Source organism: Nerophis lumbriciformis, linkage group LG01 (assembly GCF_033978685.3).
Source record: "Nerophis lumbriciformis linkage group LG01, RoL_Nlum_v2.1, whole genome shotgun sequence".
Lineage (NCBI taxonomy): Eukaryota > Metazoa > Chordata > Actinopteri > Syngnathiformes > Syngnathidae > Nerophis > Nerophis lumbriciformis.
In genome coordinates, this window is record NC_084548.2 from 49,287,501 (window position 1) to 49,312,267 (window position 24,767).

Genomic DNA, 24,767 nt, shown 5'->3' on the forward strand with positions numbered 1-24,767 from the left:
CAGGTAATAATCTGTAATTAATGTTGATTAATCCAAATTCAAAGGTATGATTAATCTAACATAGATCTGATCTAAAATGATGTCATTTGACAGCACAAATTAGAAACAAACAAATACATAGAAGGTTTATTACAAATTTAAGGTTACATTTTAGGTTAAGCCTCAAGTATGTCCGACACACTGACACAATTCTTTCCCACTGTTTCATTATATAAAGTGAATGCATTAATTCAACACTTAATGCATTTTCTGTAGTTTGTTAATTGTTGTATCACAGTGTTTTTAAATGAGCTGTCTATTCAGTCACTCCCAGGCCACTGCACTTCTCGTTTCAAAAGTCCGATTCACGAGTCACACAGAGAACCATTCACTTTATAACTCACTTTGACAGGAAACAACTAAAAATATCGCACTTTTGCTGTAATTGCTCTGTTGCCATCTTTATAGCTGGTACGGTAGCTGGCTAAAGTGACCGCCAATGAATGTAATTGCTGTGTGCAGAAGGGAAAGTGTCATGTCAGTTAGCTCCGGTTGCATAAATATAAGGTGTACAGCTGGAATAACGACCACCATCCTGCCATATAGAATTAAACTGCACAAGGCCAATGAGTTTTTAGGGAGGATGCATGCCGAGATGCATGAAAATTCCTCTGCATGTTACAAATTAATTTCTTGTTACTCGAGCTTCTGATGAGAAATGTTTATGCTCAATATTTCAGTATAGTACAGGATTGACTGCTAACACCTAATTAATTGCACTCTGTTGCATTTGTATTCACTTAATTACTGTAATAAGTGTTTTCATTCTGGAAGTGGTTCTGAGGTCTGAGAGTCACAGTCGATTAAGGCTTTGCAAGCTAAAGGAAAGGTACAAGTACCAGATGCAGAGTGAAAGATCAACATTGCAAATAGATGCATCTTTTTTATTTAAATACCATCCAACATGTTTAATTAATGGTTACATTGCATTTACCTATGATCATCATTGCTTCTAAAGTTTTAAATTTAATTTGTAGATCTTTATTTTAATTCAGTCTGAAAGCGGCTGAAAAATCTCTAAAGTAAAAATTGATGACATCTGCATGCAAAATAATACTTATGGAAGATGACTTGAAAAAAAATATCCAATTCAGGGAGTCACAATATTTGTTCATTGGATTTTTTTAAGATCAACAAATACATCTTTGTGTCCATTTGTCAAGGACATCACACACATTTGTATTAGCTAATAAGGATTGTGTTCAGTTGCCAATAAAGTATGGTATATTTAATATATACCTGTATGTATGCTAATAAACAGTAATGTGACATATACCACAGTAATTTAAGATCACCTGTGAACCAGCCAGCCAGGACACCTCATGCTGTGTTAGCATGAGTGTCATCATTGTGCTTGTTTTAGGGCTGTCAACGTTAACGTGTTAATAAACGGGTTAACAAATTTTTTTTTAAACGGAACATTTTTTTTTAAATCACATGATTACCGTGCGTCGTGTGACCCTCAGTCTTTAACTAGTAGTGGAAAAGCAGCGGCGTTCCGGTTGACGTTTAGTCACAGGAACGAATAGAGAGCAGAAATGGACAAAAAAGTATATTGAATTGCAAGTTTAGCTTTAAAGCCATGGCAGATGTTTTTCTCCACAGGACTAACGTTTTTTTCTATATACATTGCTGTTATCTGTTATCACCAGACTTTCTGTGCAGCATTGCCAAGTCTGCAAGCGACTTTTCTTCTGAAGTCTGAATTTGAATCGATACAGTACCAATTCCCAATACCTGAGAATCAATACTGGTACTCAACGGTATCGATTTTCTGTACTTTTGTGTGTGTTAATAGATACTGTTTTAATAAGAAAATCTCTTTTTTTATTGTGACATTTAAAAATGAGCTGATTATAACTGATGCCCGTTGTCTTGTTTTATTTATATATTGTTGTCAACTTCTTTGTTAGCATTGACAATTTCAACATTACCTTAAGGTAGCTTGGCTTTGTCCTCTCTCAGTGCTGCTGGACTGACGGCCAAGTGTTAGTGTTAGGGATGTAACGATATAAAAATCGCATTAGTTTGTGTTCTTTTGTGATTGCTATGCTATAAAATATAACTATGAAGACCTAAATAAACTAACGTCATGTTAAAGGGAAACTGCACTTTTTTTTAAATTTTGCCTATCGCTCACAATTATTATGAAAGACATGACAACGGATGGATTTTTTTAATGCATTCTAAATATTAAATACATGTAATTAAAAGTCCGCTTACAGTAGGGCCAATAGGAGCTCCACTATTTTGCCCATAAAATCCAATAAATAACCATTCAAAGAGCACCCAGCAATACTCAATTTACATTTCGTGACTTGAATATTAACCAAGTATTAGTGATATTGTTATTATAAGCGCTGATGCACAGAAGACGTCTGAGTAGGTAATCCGACAAGTTGGGACACTATGACAGCCATTTTGGATCTGGAACTGTCGAGAAAGACACAAAGTGCGCTTGTTCCCCCCGCTTCCCACCGCGACTCCTCACCCCGACCCCCCACTCCGTTTCTTCGTAAGGATTATGAGAAATTTTCCATCTAAATGGGAATATATGAACATCCGAGCAGTCGGAATCCTAATGACAGCAGACCTTGCACAGTAAATTATGTTTTATAATATTTGCTGCCTCTCATGAAGTCTGCAGTGAGTAATAATCAGTGGTAAAGAAAAAAAAAGCAAACCTTGTGATGCATTTTTGGAAATTAATGCAACGCGTATGCTTAAAATGATCAAAAGACGTAAATATTAAATGGACACACATTATTGTGGGTTCCTGGACGTTGTCTTCATCACTAAAGGACAAATCTAATCTGTGGGAGAGAATCCCTCTGCCATTTTCAAGTATGTTTATTTTTTATTTTTTGAGTCGCCAGCTTTAGGGTTTCTAAACGATGCAGGTCGCTTGCGAGGGGGCCTGTAGCTACGCCCTACACGGCAAACTGTCAGGAAGCCAGAAACACCCGGTCAGCTTCATCAGCCAAACCTCTGTAGTCGCTGGAGGCCAGAGAAGTGGAGTTAGCAAACACCGCTCGGACCAAAGGTGAAAGCTGCCCGGCCTCATCTGAGCCCAGCAGTGACAACATATTGTCTATAAGAGCCACCGCTTTACCATCGCCCACACCAGGCAGGTAAAGAAGTCTTTCTGCCCTTTTAATGTCAGTCAGTGTGAACATTTGTAGCAGAAGCTGCTTGAGGGGAGCAAATTTGTCACTCTGTGGTGGCGCTCGCACCTGCTGCATTGCATGACGTGTGGTCTGCTGGTGGGGCTGCTACGACCATGTAATATCGGGAGTCGTTGCCGGTGATTCCTCGTTGGTGGAAAAGCGCCTCGATGTGCTGGTTTTAGCACATCGCGTCGCTCTGCCAGAACTCTGGAAGCTTTGTCGCTGCGGCGACAAATGCCGGCTGCTGGGGCAATATCCTCTGTGCTGAACATTGTCGGGGTCATCAATGTGGCAAATGCAGCAAACACAAGTTTGCTGTTTTACCCAATGTCTTTATTGCAAGACTGCCAAGTGCCAGCAAGAATAATCATACAATAAAAATGTGCCTTAATTGTGCGCTTAAGAACTCTTTAAACGACGCACCTACCAGCTGGTTGTGAGCATGGTCCTCGTGCCTGCCACAATATTACACTCTTAGAAATAAAAGTGCTAAGTAGAACCATATAAGGTTCTTCGGCTCGTCCTCATAGGAGAACCCTTTTTGGCTCCAGGTAGAACCTTTTTATAAAGGTTCCACCTGGAACCCTTTTGGAGGGTTCTACCTAGAACCCAACATGAAGGGTTATACCTAGAACTGTGTGTGTAAGGTTCCACCCAGAACCCCCCATGAGAGGTTCTACAAAGAACCCACGCAGGGAGTTCCACGAAGAACCCTTTCATGTTTCAAGGGTTTCATCTAGAACCCACACAGGGAGTTCCACTAAGAACCCTTTCGTATTTCAAGGGTTTCATCTAGAACCCACACAGGGAGTTCCACTAAGAACCCTTTTGTATTTCAAGGGTTTCATTTAGAACGCACACAGGGAGTGCCACTAAGAACCCTTTCGTATTTCAAGGGTTTCATCTAGAACCCACACAGGGAGTTCCACGAAGAACCCTTTCATGTTTCAAGGGTTTCATCTAGAACCCACACAGGGAGTTCCACTAAGAACCCTTTCGTTTGTCAAGGGTTTCATCTAGAACCCATGCAGGGAGTTCCACGAAGAACCCTTTCATGTTTCAAGGGTTTCATCTAGAACCCACACAGGGAGTTCCACTAAGAACCCTTTCGTATTTCAAGGGTTTCATCTAGAACTCACACAGGGAGTTCCACTAAGAACTCTTTCATGTTTCAAGGGTTTCATCTAGACCTGACACAGGGGGTTCTAAAAACATCCCTTTTCAAAGGTTTTCTTCTGAGGGTTCTATAAAGAACCATGTTGTATTCTACAGATCAGTTTAGTTCATATTATATTGTGGTCATTTATCATGTTGACATTGAACAAACATTCAAAACATTTTAATAAGAAAAACATTTATTTAAAGATAATCCAACAAAACAGGAGAGGCTGTGTAGGTCCCAGGGGAGAACAGATCAAAAGTCAGCATAGGTCCAGTGGAATCAGCAACATGACAGGCCAGACACATCATGCTGTCCTCAGTAGGTGAATTTGTGTAAATACATCTCCAGCAATGGTGACATGGTAGAAAGAGACACAAAATAGTTTTAGTTCAATCAATCCAAGGTGCACTTACTGCATTTACTGCGCCTTATTGTTAGCTATCTACAAACAATAAAATAATGCATGGTCCAATGAAAAGAATCAGTGTACATACTGTATGTACTAATTGTGACAGTGGAACAGAATCATGAGAAAGTGAGGGAATCCCACAAAGTTTTCACATTGATTTAAATAATGTTGAAATACTTTTCAGTGTTATGTAATAAGTACTCAAAATGTTACGTATTGTAACAATAACGGAAATCTAGAGACGTCACTATGCCAAAATCAAACAAAATGTATTGGTCCAAAATATGTCTTTCAATGAAAATAAGAGTTTTTCTCAGTTCCTTCGGGTACTGGACAGCAAAAACAAAATAGAGTGACATTAATGCACTCATAGCATATGATATGTCCATGCTGCTGTCCTCAGTCAAAACCTGTATACCATCCAGGTATAGGGTTATCCTTTGAGCCTGCAAAGGGTTCCCCTCATGTGTGTTATGGAGCATGATTGCTGGAGTAGGCACGCTTGGCTCCTATGCAATAAAAACAGATACATGTCAGTAAATAAAACCTGCTGTGAAAACAGCAAAATGACTCAATGTTGCCATAATATGGATAATGCCAATTCCTAAATCTTGACCTTAAATGCAGTATTTACCTCCAGTAGAGTGTATAGCAAGGATGAGTCCTCTCTGAAAATGGAAGGCAGCAGTAGAATTGCTGCATCCCTAATGAGTCCTGAGGAAATACAATTATTCTGTAATATTTTTTGTTTTCAGAAATACAGATTGTGGCTCCTATAGATACACATATAGGCCTAGATACCTCGTCTTACTGCATCATCCAGGCAGGCATTGATTGCCCTCTGGCAGCAGTCCTTTAGGCCACACATAGATGCTCTTTGAACCATCTTCGTTGCCATTCGAACCAGCTCTGTGACCATTCTGCGATCAGCTTCTACAAGGAATTGCTCCTTCATCTCCCACAGAAGCTGTAAGGAGGGATAAAAAGTGTCATCTCAAAATACTTGATGATCATAAATGAAATAATACACATACTATTAAATATGGTCAATTCAATGCTTGAACATACCAACTATTTAGGAAGCTTCAGTGCGGGAAACTTTTCGATGATTTCCTCTGCCTTGGCAGTTACCTTTATGTATGCATAGGTTCGTCTCATTCTCTCCTTTAAAGAGTTCAGATCTGGGTGTACCTTAAGCATCTCTGTAGACATTTCATTGATATGAGCTTCAATGCTCCTTTCATCCTCTCTACATTCTTCACTCTCCTGAGCCTATATGCATTCAAGAAAAATGACAAGCAATATAGTAAGAGGTAACCATTAAGATGAGGTGTACATGTTTTTTAAAACGTTATATAATATGGAAGAATCATCCTCTCTGTAACCTTCGTCTTGTGTTATCTTTCTGCTACCACTATGTTGGAGACCAAGCTCAAGCCCAGTATCCCTGCTCCTCCTACCCGCACATTAGTGTGTGCTCAACATGGATGTATTAGATCCATGGTGCTCACCAGCCCATCCATCCCTCCAAAGACGAGCTAGATGGCGACCGCAACGCCGCTACCGACAACGTTAAAGCTTCTTCTAACATTGACAATTTATACTATAATATTTCATTAAAATAACAACTACGATAACCTTTTTATAATGATTTAAGATTAATTGTACAGATATATTGTAACCTATTTTGTTATGGCAGCTCTCAGCAGAGCTTTGTCAGGTATTGTATTGTTTGACCACAATACAATTTGTTTGTTTGTTTTCTACAAGAAAACAAACAAATAAGCAAACGAACAAAACATAACAAGAAACAAATGCTTAGTCCACCTTTTACCATAAAAGTCCTCAGCTAGGGTCAAACATGCTGAAATAAGATATTATATTTAGCTCACCTTGATTCTCAGAAGTTTCTTCTGTTCTCTCTCCTGTTCTTCTTTGTTCTGTTCTGTTCACAGTAATCACTATTGGTATGTCACACCTGGTTTGTAGGCAGGGAAGACCAGACCATGGTGCAATCCATGGGGCAACCAGCTCTTAACTCACACATGACAGCCACCATCATGCCAGCTCCCTGGCCCAACACACCAAACCTTGCCCTTTCACCTGGGAGATCAGGGTTCAATTCCCAGCATCAACAAACCCTGATGTAGTAGCCTAAAAGTCAGCATTACAGTGTGGTTTTTGCATCAGTTAAGGCTTGGCCTCTGACATCAAAGACCGTTGTCTATCAATGAACTTATGTGCAGCTTCACAACTCGACTAAGCCAGTCAGCAGGGTACAGCAGCCATGGGATGAGGCCGATCATGGAAAAGTATGAGGAGGAGACAAATACATGAGTAAAATTGTCTGTAAAATAAGTGTTTAATATTTTTTAAATTGTCTGTCACTAATCCACACATCACCTCAGTATGCATTAACATCGTCACTCTGCATCAACCAGGCCTTGAACTCACAACTTCAAACTGTATCCCTAGATCACCTGACTTGTAACAAACTTTCAAAAGCCTTTGTCCAGTGAGTCGTATAGCTCACTTAGATGCCCCAGAAAGAGGGGTTATATCCTTGCTGCAGGGACCACCTTGCTAGTTCTTTGCTGTGTGTCATTTCCTCCTGAAGAAGGGAGTAGTGTAACTAAACTAAATAAACACAATTATAACTGCTGCGCAGCGATGGGTCGGGTCCGGGCGATTTTTGGCAAATTAAGGCAATTCTGAGCAACAAACAGGAGAACAGGAAGGCAAGACAGTTGACATTATAATGTTCCTTTTGCACCAGTTGAGGCTAAAATCCACAACAATAGAACCAAAGACTGTGGTCTATCACGCTGAGCTAATTGGCAAGTGACAATTCAACAGTGGCTTCACAAACTGATTAAGCCATTCACTGTTGTGCATGCAGATTTGAAACCACTGCAAATATATCAGTCATCAAGACAAAAATCTGAAAATACACATATTGCATAGACAGAATGGAGATATTGGTAATTTGATTTTTTAATTGATTCGATTTGCTCCATAAGTTAATAACTGATGTTTAATCTATCATGACTCTAAAATGTATATGTTTGCTTCACAAAGACCACCTGGCATTTTCATGAGCTGTCATCAATACCTTTGTCAGGGCTTGAACCCAGGTTCTTTGGCACCAAGAACCAGCTCCTAAATCACTGAGCTATTTCTCAAACGGAATGACTAGCCAGACAGCAGTTGTCAAGGCAGATTTCAAAAATGGTCCTCCCAGTCACAGCTAATCTTTGCTTGAGTCAACAAGATTTGCTGATGAAGATCTTGCTTTCTTATAATTAATGGTTGTGGAAATAAATTGGTAACAGAACATTTCAGTTATAGGACTGCCATTATTTGTATGTCTGATCATAAGGTGTAAGGTAATAGACTAGTATGGTGGACCTGATGACTGAAGGCAGCCAGCTGGTTAGCTCAGCCACTATTGCCAGTGACTTTAGACTGGGTGGCAGGTGTTCAAATCCCAAGATGGGCAATTATGTTACAGTTTGATCAACAGGATCTGGGGAAGAAGAGTTTGCTTTAAAATAAACAAAAAAATTGTATATGAAAAGTATTTGTATCAGTAGTCACAAGGAAATGTATTTTGCACCATTATTGGCAAATGTTATCAGGAAGTATGTCCCTGGTGACACAGGATCTTACCCATGCTTTCAACAATCCCTGAAGAACTCTTTTCTTCCGAAAACGGTTCTCTGGATCTAAATAGTTCTTACTGGAACCCTTAGTGTTAGTGAGAACCCTTTTAAAACCAATTATTCAGAAAAGGGGTTTTAAAGGGTTCTCTGGATCAAAATGGTTCTTACTGGAACCATTAGCGTTACCAAGAACCCTTGAAAAACCCTTTCTTCGGGACAGGGTTTTTCAGAAGCAAATGGTTCCAGTTAGAACCTCAGCTCTTGTAGAAGAACCCTTTTGGAACCCTTATTTCTAAGAGTGTACTTTAAGTTGTTTTCAAGTAAAAAAAAAACTGATTTTGAAGGTGTGTATTGATGTATATTATGTATATATATATATATATATATATATATATATATATATATATATATTTATATATATATATATATATATATATGTGTATATATATGTATATATATGTGTATATATATGTATATATATGTGTATATATATATATATATATATGTATATGTATATATATATATATGTATATGTATATATATATATATGTATGTATATATATATATATATGTATATGTATATATATGTATATATATATATATATGTGTATATATATATATATATATGTATATGTATATATATATATATATATATATGTGTATATATATATATATATATATATATATGTGTATATATATATATATATATATATATATGTGTATATATATATATATATATATATATATATATATATATATATATATATATATATATATATATATATATATATATATCAGGGCTGTCAATTGATTAAAATATTTAATCACGATTAATCGCATTTTATTAACTCAAAATTGATCACGATTGTTTGTATATATAAATATATATATATATATATATATATATATATATATATATACATATATAATTTTTCCTCATTAATAAGAGTACCCTAGACAGATAGTTTTCAAGTTTTAACACCATGAATGGACACTTCATTTGCTTTAAATAAATGTGCTTGAAACATTATTCTTTTTTAACACAAAAAGGACAAATTGCATACTGTGTATTGGTGTCTTACCAGATTTTGTAGGAATACAGAATTTCTATTCCTGCTTTAGGAGCACTTGCATTCAGAGGAGGAGCTACACTTCCATGTTTAGGTAACAGTTACAAGCATAAATAACACACACAATTTATTGTTATGATCATGCTTTCACAGTCAAAGATCCGTCCATCCACCCATTTTCTACCGCTTGTCCCTTTTGGGGTCACGGGGGGCTGGAGCCTATCCCAGCAGTAATCTGTGATATTTCTACCTGAATAAATGCTTCTGATATTCTGTACATTACATGTTGTACAAGTTAATGGTCTTATTATTGCTGCACGGCAACGTTTTAACCTTCTCTATTTATGTAATATTCAGCCTGCTCATCATTTTGTAATTGAGGACTCAATCAGAACATGTTATAAAATCATTTATACAATATTTCAGCCAGCCAGAATTTTTTTTTCAAAATTATTAAACTACAAATGAAAGTGAAGCAAAAACTTTACATTAACATTACAAATTATAGTATGAGGAACCAAGCTCATTATGATGACTATTGATAGTTAAAATGCAAAGCTAATGTACTGTATTCATATACAGCAGGCTTTTTACCTGGAGCAGATGTAGAGGATGATGATGTCGCTATTATCGTCACCAACTGTTAATGCCATTTCTTTCCCCGTGTTGTTGGCTGCAGCAGAGTCGCTAAAGGTGCCAAATGCAGGAGTTGCAGCCGTACATCTAACTTGGCTGCACTCTTCAGCCATGAGAAAAATCCTGTGTTTAATCAAGTGTTTCCTCAGATTTGAAGTATTCCCGCCACTTGCCTTGATTTTTACGTCACAAACACTGCAGCGAGCGTAATCTGCAACGGCATTGCATTTGGAAAAGACGAGCCACACTTTAGAGCGTCTGTTTGGCATCGTTGGGTTTTTGTCATGAAAAACTGATTTGTTGCAAGATTACTAAGAGCATGTCCGCTTTGAAACTGCCTGTTTTTCTTGCAAATACTCGCCACTTGCAAGTGCTAATTAGACAGACGTGACGTCATGCGCAACCCAGCCACCGAAACATGGCACCGCTCGATCCTACGTGAATCTGTGCCCGGTAGTATCGACTGGTTTTGGTCGGTGCCAAAAAAGTACCGGATCTGGTGCCCAACCCTATTGACAAAGCATGATTGTAATTTTCATTTTGTAAATGCAGTTTAACAGGATGTATAGCGTAGCACTTTTATTTTGAAGCCGGAAAAGTGTGTAATTGCTTTGAGAAAACGTCTTGACATGTTTTGATGTAGGATGGACTGTTTGCAATAAAAATAAGTCTCCTTAAGACCTCCTGCCGACCGTCTTTCATTTCTGTTAAAGTTTTATGTCATCTTACCCACTAAAGCAGTTACAGTAACAATCTAAATGTTATGTTATCACTGCACCTTAACCGTAATCTAAACACGGAAGTGAAGCACCACTCACTGAACGACGCACGCACCACCCCTTTGCTGCAGGAATGTCTCCTCTTCTCATGGCGAAAATCAGTCCTTTCTTGTCGGGAAAACAACTTGCCATGGCTTTAAACCCGATATTTCCATAAGGTTGACTACTTTCCTTTGTCCATTTCTGCTCGCTTGTGGCTCATCAGTAGCAAGTGAACTGCAGCCAAGTCCCCCCTGCTACGGCACTGCCCGAGGGTCAAAACGGACACATCTTATGAAAACCTTCAATTTAAAATTTTAGAAAAAGTGGGGTTTTTAAAAACTATGAGCCATGATCGTCAAAATTATAATAAAAAAGTTTTGACATATCTCACTTTGCGTGTAATAAGTTTATATCACATATTAGTTTCACATTTGAAGTTGAATTGTTGACATGAATGTACACGACATTCTAATTTTCCACCTGTATAATATAATGAGGATTACAATTGAACATTCACCTACCGAAAAATTTAGGAGCACTGTGGCAAATGGTTGCAAGTGTGCACAAACTAAGTCACTTCCTTGCTGCGGTAAAAGTAGAAGCTAACGACAGATGTAAACTGGAGCTATTTTTGCCAGCCTCTGAGCCAGTCAGAATCTGTCTCTGCCATGCTTATCTACAGTAAATGAGAAATCATTCATTTTATTTTGAAATAATAGCGCTAAAATGATAGACGGTTTTAGTTAGTACCTGTTGTATTTACATCAGATGACTGCTTCTGGGATGACATCGGCGCGGTTCAAAATTGCGAAATTCTTATATAGTAATTGCGTGCTGTGTGTCCAAATGTTTCAGCATATTGTTTGTATGTCTTCCTTTTGATGAAATAGCAACTGTTGCAATTATTTCATGTAAAATGTAGCCAAACTTTGGAACATTTCTTCCACCAGGGCTTCATGTTGCTGTCTGACATCACTACTCATAATTTGTAAGAATGTCATTCCCACCCACAAGAATCGTTAAGGGAATTGTTTGAAAAATTTGCAAGTGATTCCAAGGAATTGATACACTGGCACCCGGTTCTCGATTTTCATTCGGTACTCACAGACGCAATGTTAATAAGATTCCAACTATCCCGCGTAATGCGCTTTAAATCATTGCGAGCACATATAGAATTTGCTACGGTGAGAATCTGTAAATCATTTGCGAGTTCTGCGCTTGATTTGTTACCTCGTATTTTGCTACCTCAGCAAGATACAGTACATATCCACCCCTGGCACAGTCTAAAAAAAACCAAAACATTGTGTGTATTATGATGTATTATTCTACGAGTAATGCTATGTGTGCAGGAATTTTCCAGCCTGGCGCTGGTTAGTTCTAGCTGACTCGTCACCCAGGCTAACAGGCTTGCTAATCGCCTGTGTCCAAACTTGCTCTAGTGCAGTTAGTCAAAGACTCAAACTCTATGTTCCTAGAAAGAGTGATGGCGCCTTCCCTGTTAGGGTGAAGGCCGCCCATTGTCAGCAGGTCCGATCAGCCCCAGAAAGAGGGCCAATCATCTAAAAAGTTATAGCCCTGTTTTCTGAAAAAGTTAGCCAGCCACCTGTTAAGTGAAATGAAACTGCTAAATTGTCCATCATTGCCTGTCGCAGGCAGCGGACGAGAGACAATTACTGGACCATCTTCCTAGCCAGATTAAGTCTGAGCTATCTTTTTCTTTGTAATTTCAGATTGTCTCATTTTAGTATTGTTGGAGCCAATGTGTAAAAATATATTTGAGCGAATCAGCTCTCTAAGAATAACTTCAATAATGGGTGCTCTGGCTTCAGAAATACTTATTACCGTGACTGGTTTACTAAATGTAATGTTCCGGGTGATTGAGTCATCTATAATTAAAGTGTGGTAGCCGGTAGACTGGAGTTTAGGACTAATAGGCTAACAGGCTAAATCTATTATGCGTTATAACCGATTTATGGCAGTTAGCAGGCCGCATAGGGCTAATGCTAACCGGACTTGTTTGCTGAGTACGGCCAATGCTAACAAGTGCATCCGTACCATCGGAAGTTACGTTGTTACTCTGCTCCAACCGGCGGACACGTATCTCTAGGAGGGACAACCTTTCCATGAGAAGGGTGCAGGAAGCACACAAAGCCAAACTCACATTTTTACTTTCATCGAGTCTGGGTTCTTGCCGTCTTCGGAGTGGTGGTGACTGCGGTTAGTACAGCAAAGCTAAGTTAGCTTGGAAGTGAAGTGGTGAAATAAAAAGAGGATATGCTTAGTATAATTCAATAAAACAGACAAATGTTAGAGAAGGGCTAAAGAGGGCTAAGAAAAACACTTAAAGAAGCACACGAAATAGCAAAACAGCACTGCTGAACCGGCAGAAAGTGACGTCACAGCAAGTGTCATTAGGTGATGTTATGTACACTTATTAAAGATATCAACCAACTTCTATTTGCAGTAAACTGCAATCATTAAGTAACTGGACAAAATGTGATTAATCGCAGTTAAATATTTTAATCGTTTGACATTTCTAGTTTATTTACAAACTTTGCTGCCAGCTTTTTTTTCCAACCCTTTTATGTATATTTTACTTCCAAATTTAAAGATTAGGTGTCAAGCAAAACATAATTGTCTTCAGTAGAGGTGTGAGGGTATTTCATAATCAGATTTTTCTGTATTGTACTTTCATTACGACAAAGACATGCACGTATTACTGAGTGTTGCACCTTTCCAAATATACACATTATATTATATGTCCAAAGTTCGCACCAAGGGCCATTTTTAGCCTCCAGTTGGTTAGTTTTGGTCATTGGTATATGCCAGATATAAAGTTATTACATTACAATAAAATATATTATTAGATAATACACACATTTAAGATGATTTTTCAAGATTGCTTTTATTATAATGACCTACCGGTACATTGGATTTGTTTTAGCATCTTTAATGCACAAAATGTATCAAAGTAGCCCCCCACATCCTATAATTTTTCTGCATGCCGACGTTGGCTGCAAAAATTAGGACACCCGTGCTGTAAACTACAGTGTTTCTCCTACATGTAATTGATCATGACCAGGGGTCCCCAAACTACTAAAAAAAAATTCTGTCTTTTCTTATCCACTTTGTACCGCTTGCTACTCACGTGACATCATCGCGCGCGCGGAAAGTGCGCTATATATATATATATATATATATATATATATATATATATATATATATATATATATATATATATATATATGTATATATATGTATATATATATATATATATATGTATATATATATATATGTATGTATATATATATATATATATATATATATATGTATATATATATGTATATATATATATATATATATATATATATACAGCCCTGCCCCCGGCCAAATTGTTTTAACCCAATGCGGCCCCCGAGTCAAAAAGTTTGGGGACCCCTGATTATGACAATCGAAACTGCCACATCTTAAAAATAATTTGTCCTTTTTTTACATGAAGACAAATTTAAGTTATATATTGTTTGAATGGATATACTGTAGTAGTCTATTATTTACCAAACCATTGGCCATAATCTCAAATATAAAAAAAATTCCTCAATGATTTATGTAAAAAATACGTGCATCAGAATCGCCTGTCAGCAGTGCTACAGCTGGCTGCGCACCTTGAACGGAGTTGGAACCCAGCAAAAGTAAGGAGAGAAAGTCGAAGAGAAAGGTATTTAAAGTTAATTAATGCATTTTTGTTCTAGCCTGTGTAATTTACCCTAGTTTTGACATCACTACCGACAATAGCGTCTAACTTACAATGTGAAGTGTGCATCTTCGAATCTCCGTTTGGACATCAGTGTGTGGGAGAACCCCCGTGTATGTGTAGGCTTTCTCTGGGTACTCCAGCTTCCTGCCACATTTATAAAATATGCATGCTAGGTTCATTGGAGACTGATAATTGTCCATCGATATGAATGTGAGTGTGGATAATTGTTTATGTACATGTGCCCTGTGAATTTGTGTTGGCCTGTCAATGCCAAGCTAGTGGCATTAGAGCCAAATACTTCATCCTGAATAACTGCATTGCTTTTTTCAGTTGATTCCAAACTGTATTATTAATTTAATGAGATTCCTACATGTATGTGCACTTCATGTTACTTTCCTTAGTTTTACAGTGACTTCATTGTGGAGAATATCAATAAACCACCTCAAGTTATTTTCTTTAATGTATTCAACTGAACTTATTCAAAAGACATATTTGGCAAACTTAATTCCATCATTCAGGGAGGACAGAATATAGTGTAGCATAGCTATGTTACTTTTCACAATACGCAGTAACAATTGACAAATAGAACAATATAACTTAAGAAAAATATATGGTATAATAATAACATATTTGTTTTTAAGTATACATAAAACATTTGTTTACCCCTTTTAAAGAAAATGTATGCATTATTGCCAATCAAATTAATCATGACATCATAAATATGATGATGTCAGATTAACCACCCTCTCCATGCCCCCAGCCACACCCCCACCACCATATATATAGTGTCAATCTGGGGGAAACTCTGAACTATTATATATTATCCATCCATCCATTAATTTTCTACCGCTTGTCCCTTTCGGGATCTCAAGGGGTCTGGAGCCTATTCCAGCTGCACTTGGGCGGAAGGCAGCGTACACCCTGGACAAGTCGCCACATCTCATCGCAGTGCTAACATTGATTCCTATACTTATTTATTATTAAAATATATTTGATCATTTAATTTATTAGATAGTTACCTGTCAATAGTTTTAAAGTCATGAAAGCTGTTAGTCATGAAACCAAAAATGTTTTGCATTTTCTTCCTTTACTCTACTGAAAATGAACCAAACCATGACTTTAAAAACAAGGTACGTACCGAACCTAGATTATGGCGTAACGTAACACCCCTATTCTTTATTTAGTAAACGGTCAGTCATGAGTCATTGGCAGCATGTGTATCCGGAGCACACCAGGAGGTCACTAAACATCAAACAGTGTACAATCTTTCTGATTGACAACATGCTGCCTTTAGCGTTTGGTCACAAACTGACCTGCAGGCAATTACCACAGGCGCCACACCGCAGGTTGTCCTCGTTTTCTTTCCTGAAGTAAATCTCTCGGAAAACGCCATCAACATTTGCACATGCCACCACGGTGCCGGAAGGTAGCAAATGGCTTCTGTTTTGGCGTGACATTCTGTTCATTAGACAGTAAGACATGTTGTCCCTAATATGGCCAATAAGAGGAACCCAAGGAAAATGTGCCATGGCAGCGGATGAAAGATCAACTATGAACCAAACAAAGTTGGAGCACTATGAAAAGTCCTCTACAGATTGATCATTCATTGCACAAGTGAAGCTTCAGCGTGGATCAGCCTCGGAAAGCTTGCCTGAGGGAGATTGTCTTATGTTAAGAGATCCTCAGAGCACCCGATGATCACTGATGATACCCTTGAGCGCATTAGACTGATGCAATGCTGCTACTGGTCACCTTATTAGGCAGTAAAGCAACATGTTGTAATTTTTTGGTAACACTGTCAGAAATATAACTACGTTAGTTTTGGAGAAAATGTGTGATGCTGATATACAGAGTCAGGCCTCGAATTGTATCTTTTTAAGGTCAAGGCAAGTGTTGCCTTAAAGTAGGGCTCATATTTTAGGGCACCAAGGCAAGTTGGAAGGGCAACAAGGCAATAATTATTTTATTTCGAGGCAGGGGCTCCAAAGCATGCATATATATATACTTTATATATGTATACATATATATATATATACTGTATATATGTATGTATATATATATATATGTAAATATATATATATATATATATATGTGTGTGTATATATATATATATATATATATATATATATATATATATATATATATATATATATATATATATATATATATACTGTATAGGGGCGGTATAGCTCGGTTGATAGAGTGGCCGTGCCAGCAACTTGAGGGTTCCAGGTTCGATTCCCGCTTTCGCCATCGTAGTCACTGCCGTTGTGTCCTTGGGCAAGACACTTTACCCACCTGCTCCCAGTGCCACCCACACTGGTTTAAATGTAACTTAAATATTGGGTTTCACTATGTAAAGCGCTTTGAGTCACTAGAGAAAAGCGCTATATAAATATAATTCACTTCACTATATGTATGTATATATATATATATATATATATATATATACATATATACTGTATAGGGGCGGTATAGCTCGGTTGGTAGAGTGGCCGTGCCAGCAACTTGAGGGTTCCAGGTTCGATTCCCGCTTTGGCCATCGTAGTCACTGCCGTTGTGTCCTTGGGCAACACACTTTACCCACCTGCTCCCAGTGCCACCCACACTGGTTTAAATGTAACTTAAATATTGGGTTTCACTATGTAAAGTGCTTTGAGTCACTAGAGAAAAGCGCTATATAAATATAATTCACTTCACTATATGTATATATATATATATATATATATATATATATATATATATATATATATATACAGTGGGGCAAAAAAGTATTTAGTCAGCCACCGATTGTGCAAGTTCTCCCACTTAAAATGATGACAGAGGTCTGTAATTTTCATCATAGGTACACTTCAACTGTGAGAGACAGAATGTGGGAAAAAAAATCCAGGAATTCACATTGTAGGATTTTTAAAGAATTTATTTGTAAATTATGGTGGGAAATAAGTATTTGGTCACTTCAAACAAGGAAGATCTCTGGCTCTCACAGACCTGTAACTTCTTCTTTAAGAAGCTCTTCTGTCCTCCACTCGTTACCTGTATTAATGGCACCTGTTTGAACTGGTTATCTGTATAAAAGACACCTGTCCACAGCCTCAAACAGTCAGACTCCAAACTCCACTATGGCCAAGACCAAAGAGCTGTTGAAGGACACCAGGAAAATAATTGTAGACCTGCACCAGACTGTGAAGAGTGAATCTACAATAGGCAAGCAGCTTGGTGTGAAAAAATCAACTGTGGGAGCAATTATCAGAAAATAGAAGACATACAAGACCACTGATAATCTCCCTCGATCTGGGGCTCCATGCAAGATCTCATCTCGTGGGGTCAAAATGATCATGAGAATGGTGAGTAAAAATCCCAGAACCACACGGGGGGACCTGGTGAATGACCTGCAGAGAGCTGGGACCAAAGTACCAAAGGTTACCATCAGTAACATACTACGCCGACAGGGAATGAAATCCTGCAGTGCCAGACGTGTCCCCCTGCTTAAGCCAGTGCATGTCTGAAGTTTGCCAGAGAGCACATGGATGATACAGCAGAGGATTGGGAGAATGTCATGTGGTCAGATGAAACCAAAATAGAACTTTTTGGTATAAACTCAACTCATCGTGTTTGGAGGAAGAAAAATACTGAGTTGCATCCCAAGAACACCATACCTACTGTGAAGCATGGGGGTGGAAACATCGTGCTTTGGGGCTGTTTTTCTGCTAAGGGGACAGGCCGACTGATCCGTGTTAAGGAAAGAATGAATGGGGCCATGTATCGTGAGATTTTGAGCCAAAACCTCCTTCCATCAGTGAGAGCTTTGAAGATGAAACATGGCTGGGTCTTCCAGCATGACAATGATCCCAAACACACCGCCCGGGCAACGAAGGAGTGGCTCCGTAAGAAGCATTTGAAAGTCCCGGAGTGGCCTAGCCAGTCTCCAGACCTCAATCCCATAGAAAATCTGTGGAGGGAGTTGAAAGTCTGTGTTGCTCGGCGACAGCCCCAAAACATCACTGCTCTCGAGAAGATCTGCATGGAGGAATGGACCAAAATACCAGCCACTGTGTGTGCAAACCTGGTAAAGACCTATAGTAATCGTTTGACCTCTGTTATTGCCAACAAAGGTTATATTACAAAGTATTGAGTTGAATTTTTGTTATTGACCAAATACTTATTTTCCACCATAATTTACAAATAAATTCTTTAAAAATCCTACAATGTGAGTTCCTGGATTTTTTTTCACATTCTGTCTCTCACAGTTGAAGTGTACCTATGATGAAAATTACAGACCTCTGTCATCATTTTAAGTGGGAGAACTTGCACAATTGGTGGCTGACTAAATACTTTTTTGCCCCACTGTATATATATATATATATATATATATATATATATATACCGTTACATCCCTAGAACATTAACAAGTAAAAAGTCAAGGACGGTCATGGCATGTTCTTGCCGTAAATGCTGGTAATTTTTTTAGGGCATTACGGCATCTTACTCATTCTACAATCTGGTATTATATTTTTATTATCAATCCAGAGAAGGATTTATGTTTTGATTGTTGCGGGAATTCTGGCAAATGAAATGGTTTTGCTCTAGAAAAAAAGACTTTCTCTGATTCCAGTGTACATGGATTTATTTACAATCCATCAAGCGCTTACATAACATGATGGATGATTACAGTTTCTCTTGAACAGATGTTAAAGCCTTTTGTTTGAGACAATATACAATCTGGTCTTCTTATATTTGTTTAATGTCAGTCAAAAGTTAATTGGAGCGCTGGTATGAACAAGTTACAAGCACAACTTTGGAGACAAGTAATGTTTTTTGGCAGGTTAACATGCCCTCCTTAAACGAAGCTGGCGTGTTCTTCTTTATTTTCTCTTCATGGTTGGTGGACATGAGCAGGGAGGGCTGAAGTGTTTGAAGTTGTGATCACAGTTTTTTTTCAACGCAAAGGATCAGTCAGTGGTTGTAATTCCAAAACATTTAGAGTGTGTGAAGGATGAATGTAAATATCCCGAATGGAAGCAGTTGATATTTTTATTCACAAGGCTTGCCGGACAGCCAAACAGTGTGGCCCTTCATTAGATCAAGGGAATTGAGACCGTAAGCGGGTTTGGAGGGTTTGCATGATGCTAAATTTTGTGTTGGTGTTGACATTTGCATTTATTCAAAACAATTTTTGGGCAGGTTTGGCAGCTCTGTTTGCCCACACAACTTAAAAATCTACAACTTTTTCACAGGAGCCGTTGAGCACACAGTAGTTCTTGTGCTCTTCGTAACGTTGTCCTTGCTTCCTGTCATCAAATTACACTTGTTTTATTTTTGTCGAGCAACATACTGTAGTAGCTAATTGATTAGCTCCAGTCAAAAACATTGTGTCGACTAGGACTTTTCTTTGTAGAGTTTGAATGTTATCTCTGTGGTTCCCCCAACGTACGTCAACTTGCTCCCATGAAGCAAACACATGCACTATATGTTAGGTTTATAGACGGCACCGTTTTTTTATTCTAATAATGTGTAGTTTCGGACCCTCACGATCATTTTGTAAATGAGGGCTAATGCTAACCAAATACGAGATATGGTAAGGAGCAAATATGCTCAAGTGTGGTTCATTATGGAAATCACAGTGTCTTCTAGCGTTTTTGCGGGTGCATGGGAATGGGGATCACCTTAAAAGCATGCCCTTTGCTTCTCCCTGACCAGCCTGATTAAGGTTAAGTGAAAGTGATGTGTAAAATGTACTATTTACTTGCGCACCCCTTTACCAAAATCATGACATTTGTTAACTATTCAGGCAGATACCCCAGATCCTCCATATTATTATATACGGCCCCTTGAGAGAATGTATTTCCCGCCAAAGTGTAAGTGTGAATATTTGTCTGTGTCTTCATGTCAGTACTGTGATAAGTGTACTGCACCTCTCACCCTGAGTACAGCAGGATTATCCTGCCTTCCTTAAGCACACTTGTACACGAAGGCAGTAATTTCAACACCTTCCGCTCATCAAAACTCTGAACACCAGGTTGACTGATGGAGGCCAGGTTTATTGATAATTGCAAGGGTAAAACTGTAGGACACAAACGTTGTAAATGTAAATGCATGAATTAAATGAACTTAATAATGTCATATCACAGACCACAGATTATCAAGTATTGCATTTGAATTAAATCTAAGTTTAACTTTGTCACACACCACTGTATGTTTTGTTATGATTAATAATATCAGTGACATATATGCTTTCTACTGTTTAAATTGTCTTAAGTAACAGTACAACAAACGTCCACTAGATGGCGGCAGATGACAACAAATGAAAGTTAGCCGACCTGAACAGGTAATGCAATCAGCGATCGTCTAACATCATAAAACACACACATTTCACAGCTAAATATGACCCATTGTGTACTACAAACATTAAATATGGGTACATACCAACGATGCCACGAACAGCATAAGATGTGATAGTTTGCTGAGAAACACGAGGAATGAGGCGGAGTTGTGCGCACCTGTCTGAAATACTTCCGGAGTCTAAACACGTGACCTATCTGCGTGTTTCTTAAAGGTACAGCTCACTTAACAGAACCAACTGAAATGACTCGGAAATAAACACACACTAAATAAAGTCATCTCAATAACCGTGGCAGTACACTCCCCGCCTGGCATTATCAAATGTCATCACTTAAATGTCCCTACAGCTCTTATTGTTCCTAATCAGGAGCAAGAAGGAGGACTGTCTCTGAAATGGGACGCAGGAAGAGTTTAGTCCCATCTTTCCTGTAGACCTTGATCTCCACTTGCCGCACCTTACCGTCTTTGCTTGGAAAGACTTGAGTAATCAAGCCCAGAGGCCACTCGTTTCTTGCAAGCTGGTTGTCTTTGAGAAGGACAATACTCCCAAGCTGAAGGTCTGGGGTGGAGGCTGTCCACTTTCTCCGTGGTTGAAGTGATGCAAGGTATTGTTTCTTCCATCTACTCCAGAAAGTTTGGGCAAGATGTTGGACTTGACGCCACTGGGACTTGTGAAGGTCTTTGATCCAATCACCGACTGGGGCAGAAGGAAGACTCACCTTTTGGGTGAGGAGGGTCGCTGGAGTAAGGATGAGGGGGTCATCCGGGTCAGTCGACACTGGGATCAGAGGTCTGGCATTAATGATTGCAGCAACCTCTGCCATCAGTGTAGTGAGTGCTTCGTGAGTGAGTCGTGAAGCTCCCAGCTGGAGGAACATGGAGTCCAGAATCCTTCGTGCTACTCCAATCATCCTCTCCCATGAACCACCCATATGAGAGGCGTGAGGAGCGTTGAACTTCCATTCACATCCTTGATCTAAGAGATACTTCTCGACCGAAGCATTAATGATGTTTGAGGAGATCTTCAGCTCTTTACACGCGCTGACAAAGTTAGTTCCTCGGTCTGAACGAATAAGCTTCACAGGGCCCCTAACAGCAAGGAAACGCCGAAGAGCGTTGATGAAGCTTGACGTGTCGAGAGATTCTATTACCTCGATGTGGACAGCTCGAACACTCATGCAGGTAAATAACACTGCCCACCGTTTACTCTGAGCGAAGCCACCTCTTGTACGTCGTGAAGACACAGCCCACGGTCCGAACACATCCAAGCCAACATTTGTGAATGGAGGTTCAGTAGAGAGGCGATCTTCCGGAAGGTCGGCCATCTTCTGTGTCTGATGGGGGCCTCGTAGTTTACGACATATGACGCATGCATGAATCACACTGCTCACCCGTCTTTTTCCACCAACTATCCAGAATCCGGCACTGCGTATGGCACCCTCGGTGAACAGTCGCCCTTGATGTTGAGTTTTCTCATGATGGTGTCTGATCAAGAGTACTGCTACATGATGACTGCCGGGAATAATGATGAGGGTTTTCTCCTGTTGCTGAAGTTGAGCTTCTTTGATACGACCTCCAACTCTCAGAAGGCCATCATTATCTATGAAGGGATCGAGGGCTTTGAGGGGGCTGTCTTTAGAAAGACTTTCCTCCTTCTGCAGACAGCTGTACTCATCAGCGTAGATCTCCCGTTGAACAGTGCAGATGATGATTTGCTCAGACTGTAAGAGTTCGTTTGTAGAGATCACCGCGTGACAGAGATGGGAGTCTTTGCAAACATTGTCTTTGGTTGCAGAGTTCTTCTGGAAGTGGCGAGCAATATGGATAAGGTGACCGACTGCATGAGTCAACGATTTCCAACTTGAAAACTTGGAGAAGCGTTGAGATCCAAGTAGTCTGCTTGACATGGTTGTGCTCATTGTTGACACTAGCGGACGAATGTCTGGATCTGATGAAGGGTCAACTAGCTCAAAGTTATCTTCTTCAGACTGGTTTTTCAAGGGCTCTTTCAGAAATAGGGGTCCACACAGCCAGCTGGTATCTGAGAGATGTGCAGCTGTAACGGACCTTGTAGCGATATCTGCCGGGTTGAGATCTGTTGGCACATGTTGCCACTGTTCAGGGCGAGAAGACCTTCTTATCCTTAATACTCGGTTGCTGACATACACGTAGAAGCGTCTGGTCTCATTCTTGATGTAACCGAGTACTACCTTACTGTCGCTGTAAAATATAGTCTCATCCAGTTGTGTGTCGATCTCTGAGGAGATGAGCTCTGCCAGTTCTACAGCAAGGACAGCTGCGCAAAGCTCAAGCCTCGGCACCGTATGTTCATTAAGGGGGGCCAACTTAGCCTTTCCCATAGCAAACCCTACATGGATGGTACCCTCTGTATCTGTTAGCCTGAGATAGGCTACTGCAGCGATTGCCTTAGTAGAGGCGTCACAAAAGACACATAGCTCTCGTCGCAACATTCCTGCCAGAGAGGGTTCTGCATATGTCCGAGGTACCTGGAGACTTCCCAGATCTTCTAGAGAGGATCGCCATGTGACCCATGTCTGTTTCATGTCTGGTGGGAGGGGAGAGTCCCAGTCGCCGTGGTCTCTTGTAAGCTCTCGTAAGATGGCTTTGCCTTGAATAGTGACTGGGGCGATAAATCCAAGAGGATCGTAGATGCCATTAACAGTAGACAGGATGCCTCGGCGGGTGAAGGGTTTCTCTTCATCGCTCACCTTGAAGACGAAGGTGTCGGACATCAAATCCCAGTTGAGGCCCAGACTGCGTTGCATGGGAAGATCATCAGCGCCAAGATCCAAATCTTTGAAGTTGTTGGCATGATCACGGGATGGTAAGGCCTCCATTACTTCTCTCCTGTTTGAGGCAATTTTATGCAGTCGCAAGTTTGATGCTGAGAGAGTGTCTTGCGTTCTCTTGAGTAGGTCCACTGCTGCTTCTACAGAAGAGAAGGATTTCAAGCCGTCGTCCACGTAAAAGTCCCGATTGACAAACTGTTTGACGTCAGGGTCTCCAAACTCTGTGCTCTTCCGGAGACAGTAGATAGCCACTGCGGGGGAAGGGCTGTTGCCGAAGACGTGGACTCTCATGCGGTAGTCAATAATGTCTTTGGATGGGTCGTTATCCCGGAACCACAGGAACCTCAAGAAGTTACGGTCCTCTTCCCTGACGAGGAAGCAGTAGAACATCTGTTCAATGTCTGCTGTTACTGCTACAGCTTCTTTGCGGAACCTGAGAAGTACCCCAAGCAGACTGTTGTTGAAGTCAGGCCCAGTCAACAAGACATTGTTTAATGACACTCCTCCATGCTGAGCACTTGAGTCAAACACAATGCGAATGTTTCCAGGCTTCTTCGGGTGGTACACACCAAAAGTTGGAAGATACCAGCGCTCTTCGTCTCCCTTCAGAGGTGGTGCTACTTATAAATAATGATAATGGGTTGTACTTGTATAGCGCTTTTCTACCTTCAAGGTACTCAAAGCGCTTTGACACTACTTCCACATTTACCCATTCACACACACATTCACACACTGATGGAGGGAGCTGCCATGCAAGGCGCTAACCAGCACCCATCAGGAGCAAGGGTGAAGTGTCTTGCTCAGGACACAACGGACATGACGAGGTTGGTACTAGGTGGGGATTGAACCAAGGACCCTCGGGTCGCGCACGGCCACTCTTCCACTGCGCCACGCCGTCCCGTACTTCTGCATTATTTTTTTGAAACATATTTTCCATGAAGGTGAGAAAATGTTG

The 24,767-nt window shown here is 39.7% G+C and overlaps 2 protein-coding genes across 7 annotated transcripts in view; one reads left to right on the top strand and one right to left on the bottom strand.

The window, feature by feature from the left end:
• LOC133622555 (signal peptide, CUB and EGF-like domain-containing protein 3) overlaps positions 1–24,767 on the top strand; it is a 236,710-nt gene that overhangs the window by 31,645 nt on the left and 180,298 nt on the right. The gene's annotated exons all lie outside the window — the stretch shown is intronic.
• Positions 4,582–11,152, bottom strand: LOC133622516 (uncharacterized). Of its 4 annotated transcripts, none has more exons than XR_009817788.2 (5): positions 10,964–11,152; positions 5,846–6,049; positions 5,579–5,744; positions 5,412–5,491; positions 4,582–5,286 (listed from the first exon to the last, which is right to left on the bottom strand). XR_009817788.2 is itself a non-coding variant. In XM_061985335.2 (5 exons), the coding sequence occupies exons 1-5, from the start codon at positions 11,054–11,056 to the stop codon at positions 4,987–4,989; spliced, it is 720 nt and encodes a 239-aa protein (XP_061841319.1). In that variant the 5' UTR covers positions 11,057–11,152; the 3' UTR covers positions 4,582–4,986. The 4 variants fall into 4 exon arrangements, 1 of the variants encoding a protein (XP_061841319.1); XM_061985335.2 differs by having other exon boundaries at positions 5,969–6,049; XR_012050610.1 differs by lacking the exon at positions 5,846–6,049.

What these genes read in the sequence shown, in the direction of transcription:
- LOC133622516 (XM_061985335.2), bottom strand. Translation starts at nt 11,056, where the DNA reads ATGGCAAGTTGTTTTCCCGACAAGAAAGGACTGATTTTCGCCATGAGA. An exon ending in GGTGGTGCGTGCGTCGTTCA is followed by an intron (nt 6,050 to 10,963) that starts GTGAGTGGTGCT and finishes GAATGCATATAG; the next exon opens with GCTCAGGAGAGTGAAGAATG. An exon ending in GGATGATGCAGTAAGACGAG is followed by an intron (nt 5,492 to 5,578) that starts GTATCTAGGCCT and finishes GTATTTCCTCAG; the next exon opens with GACTCATTAGGGATGCAGCA.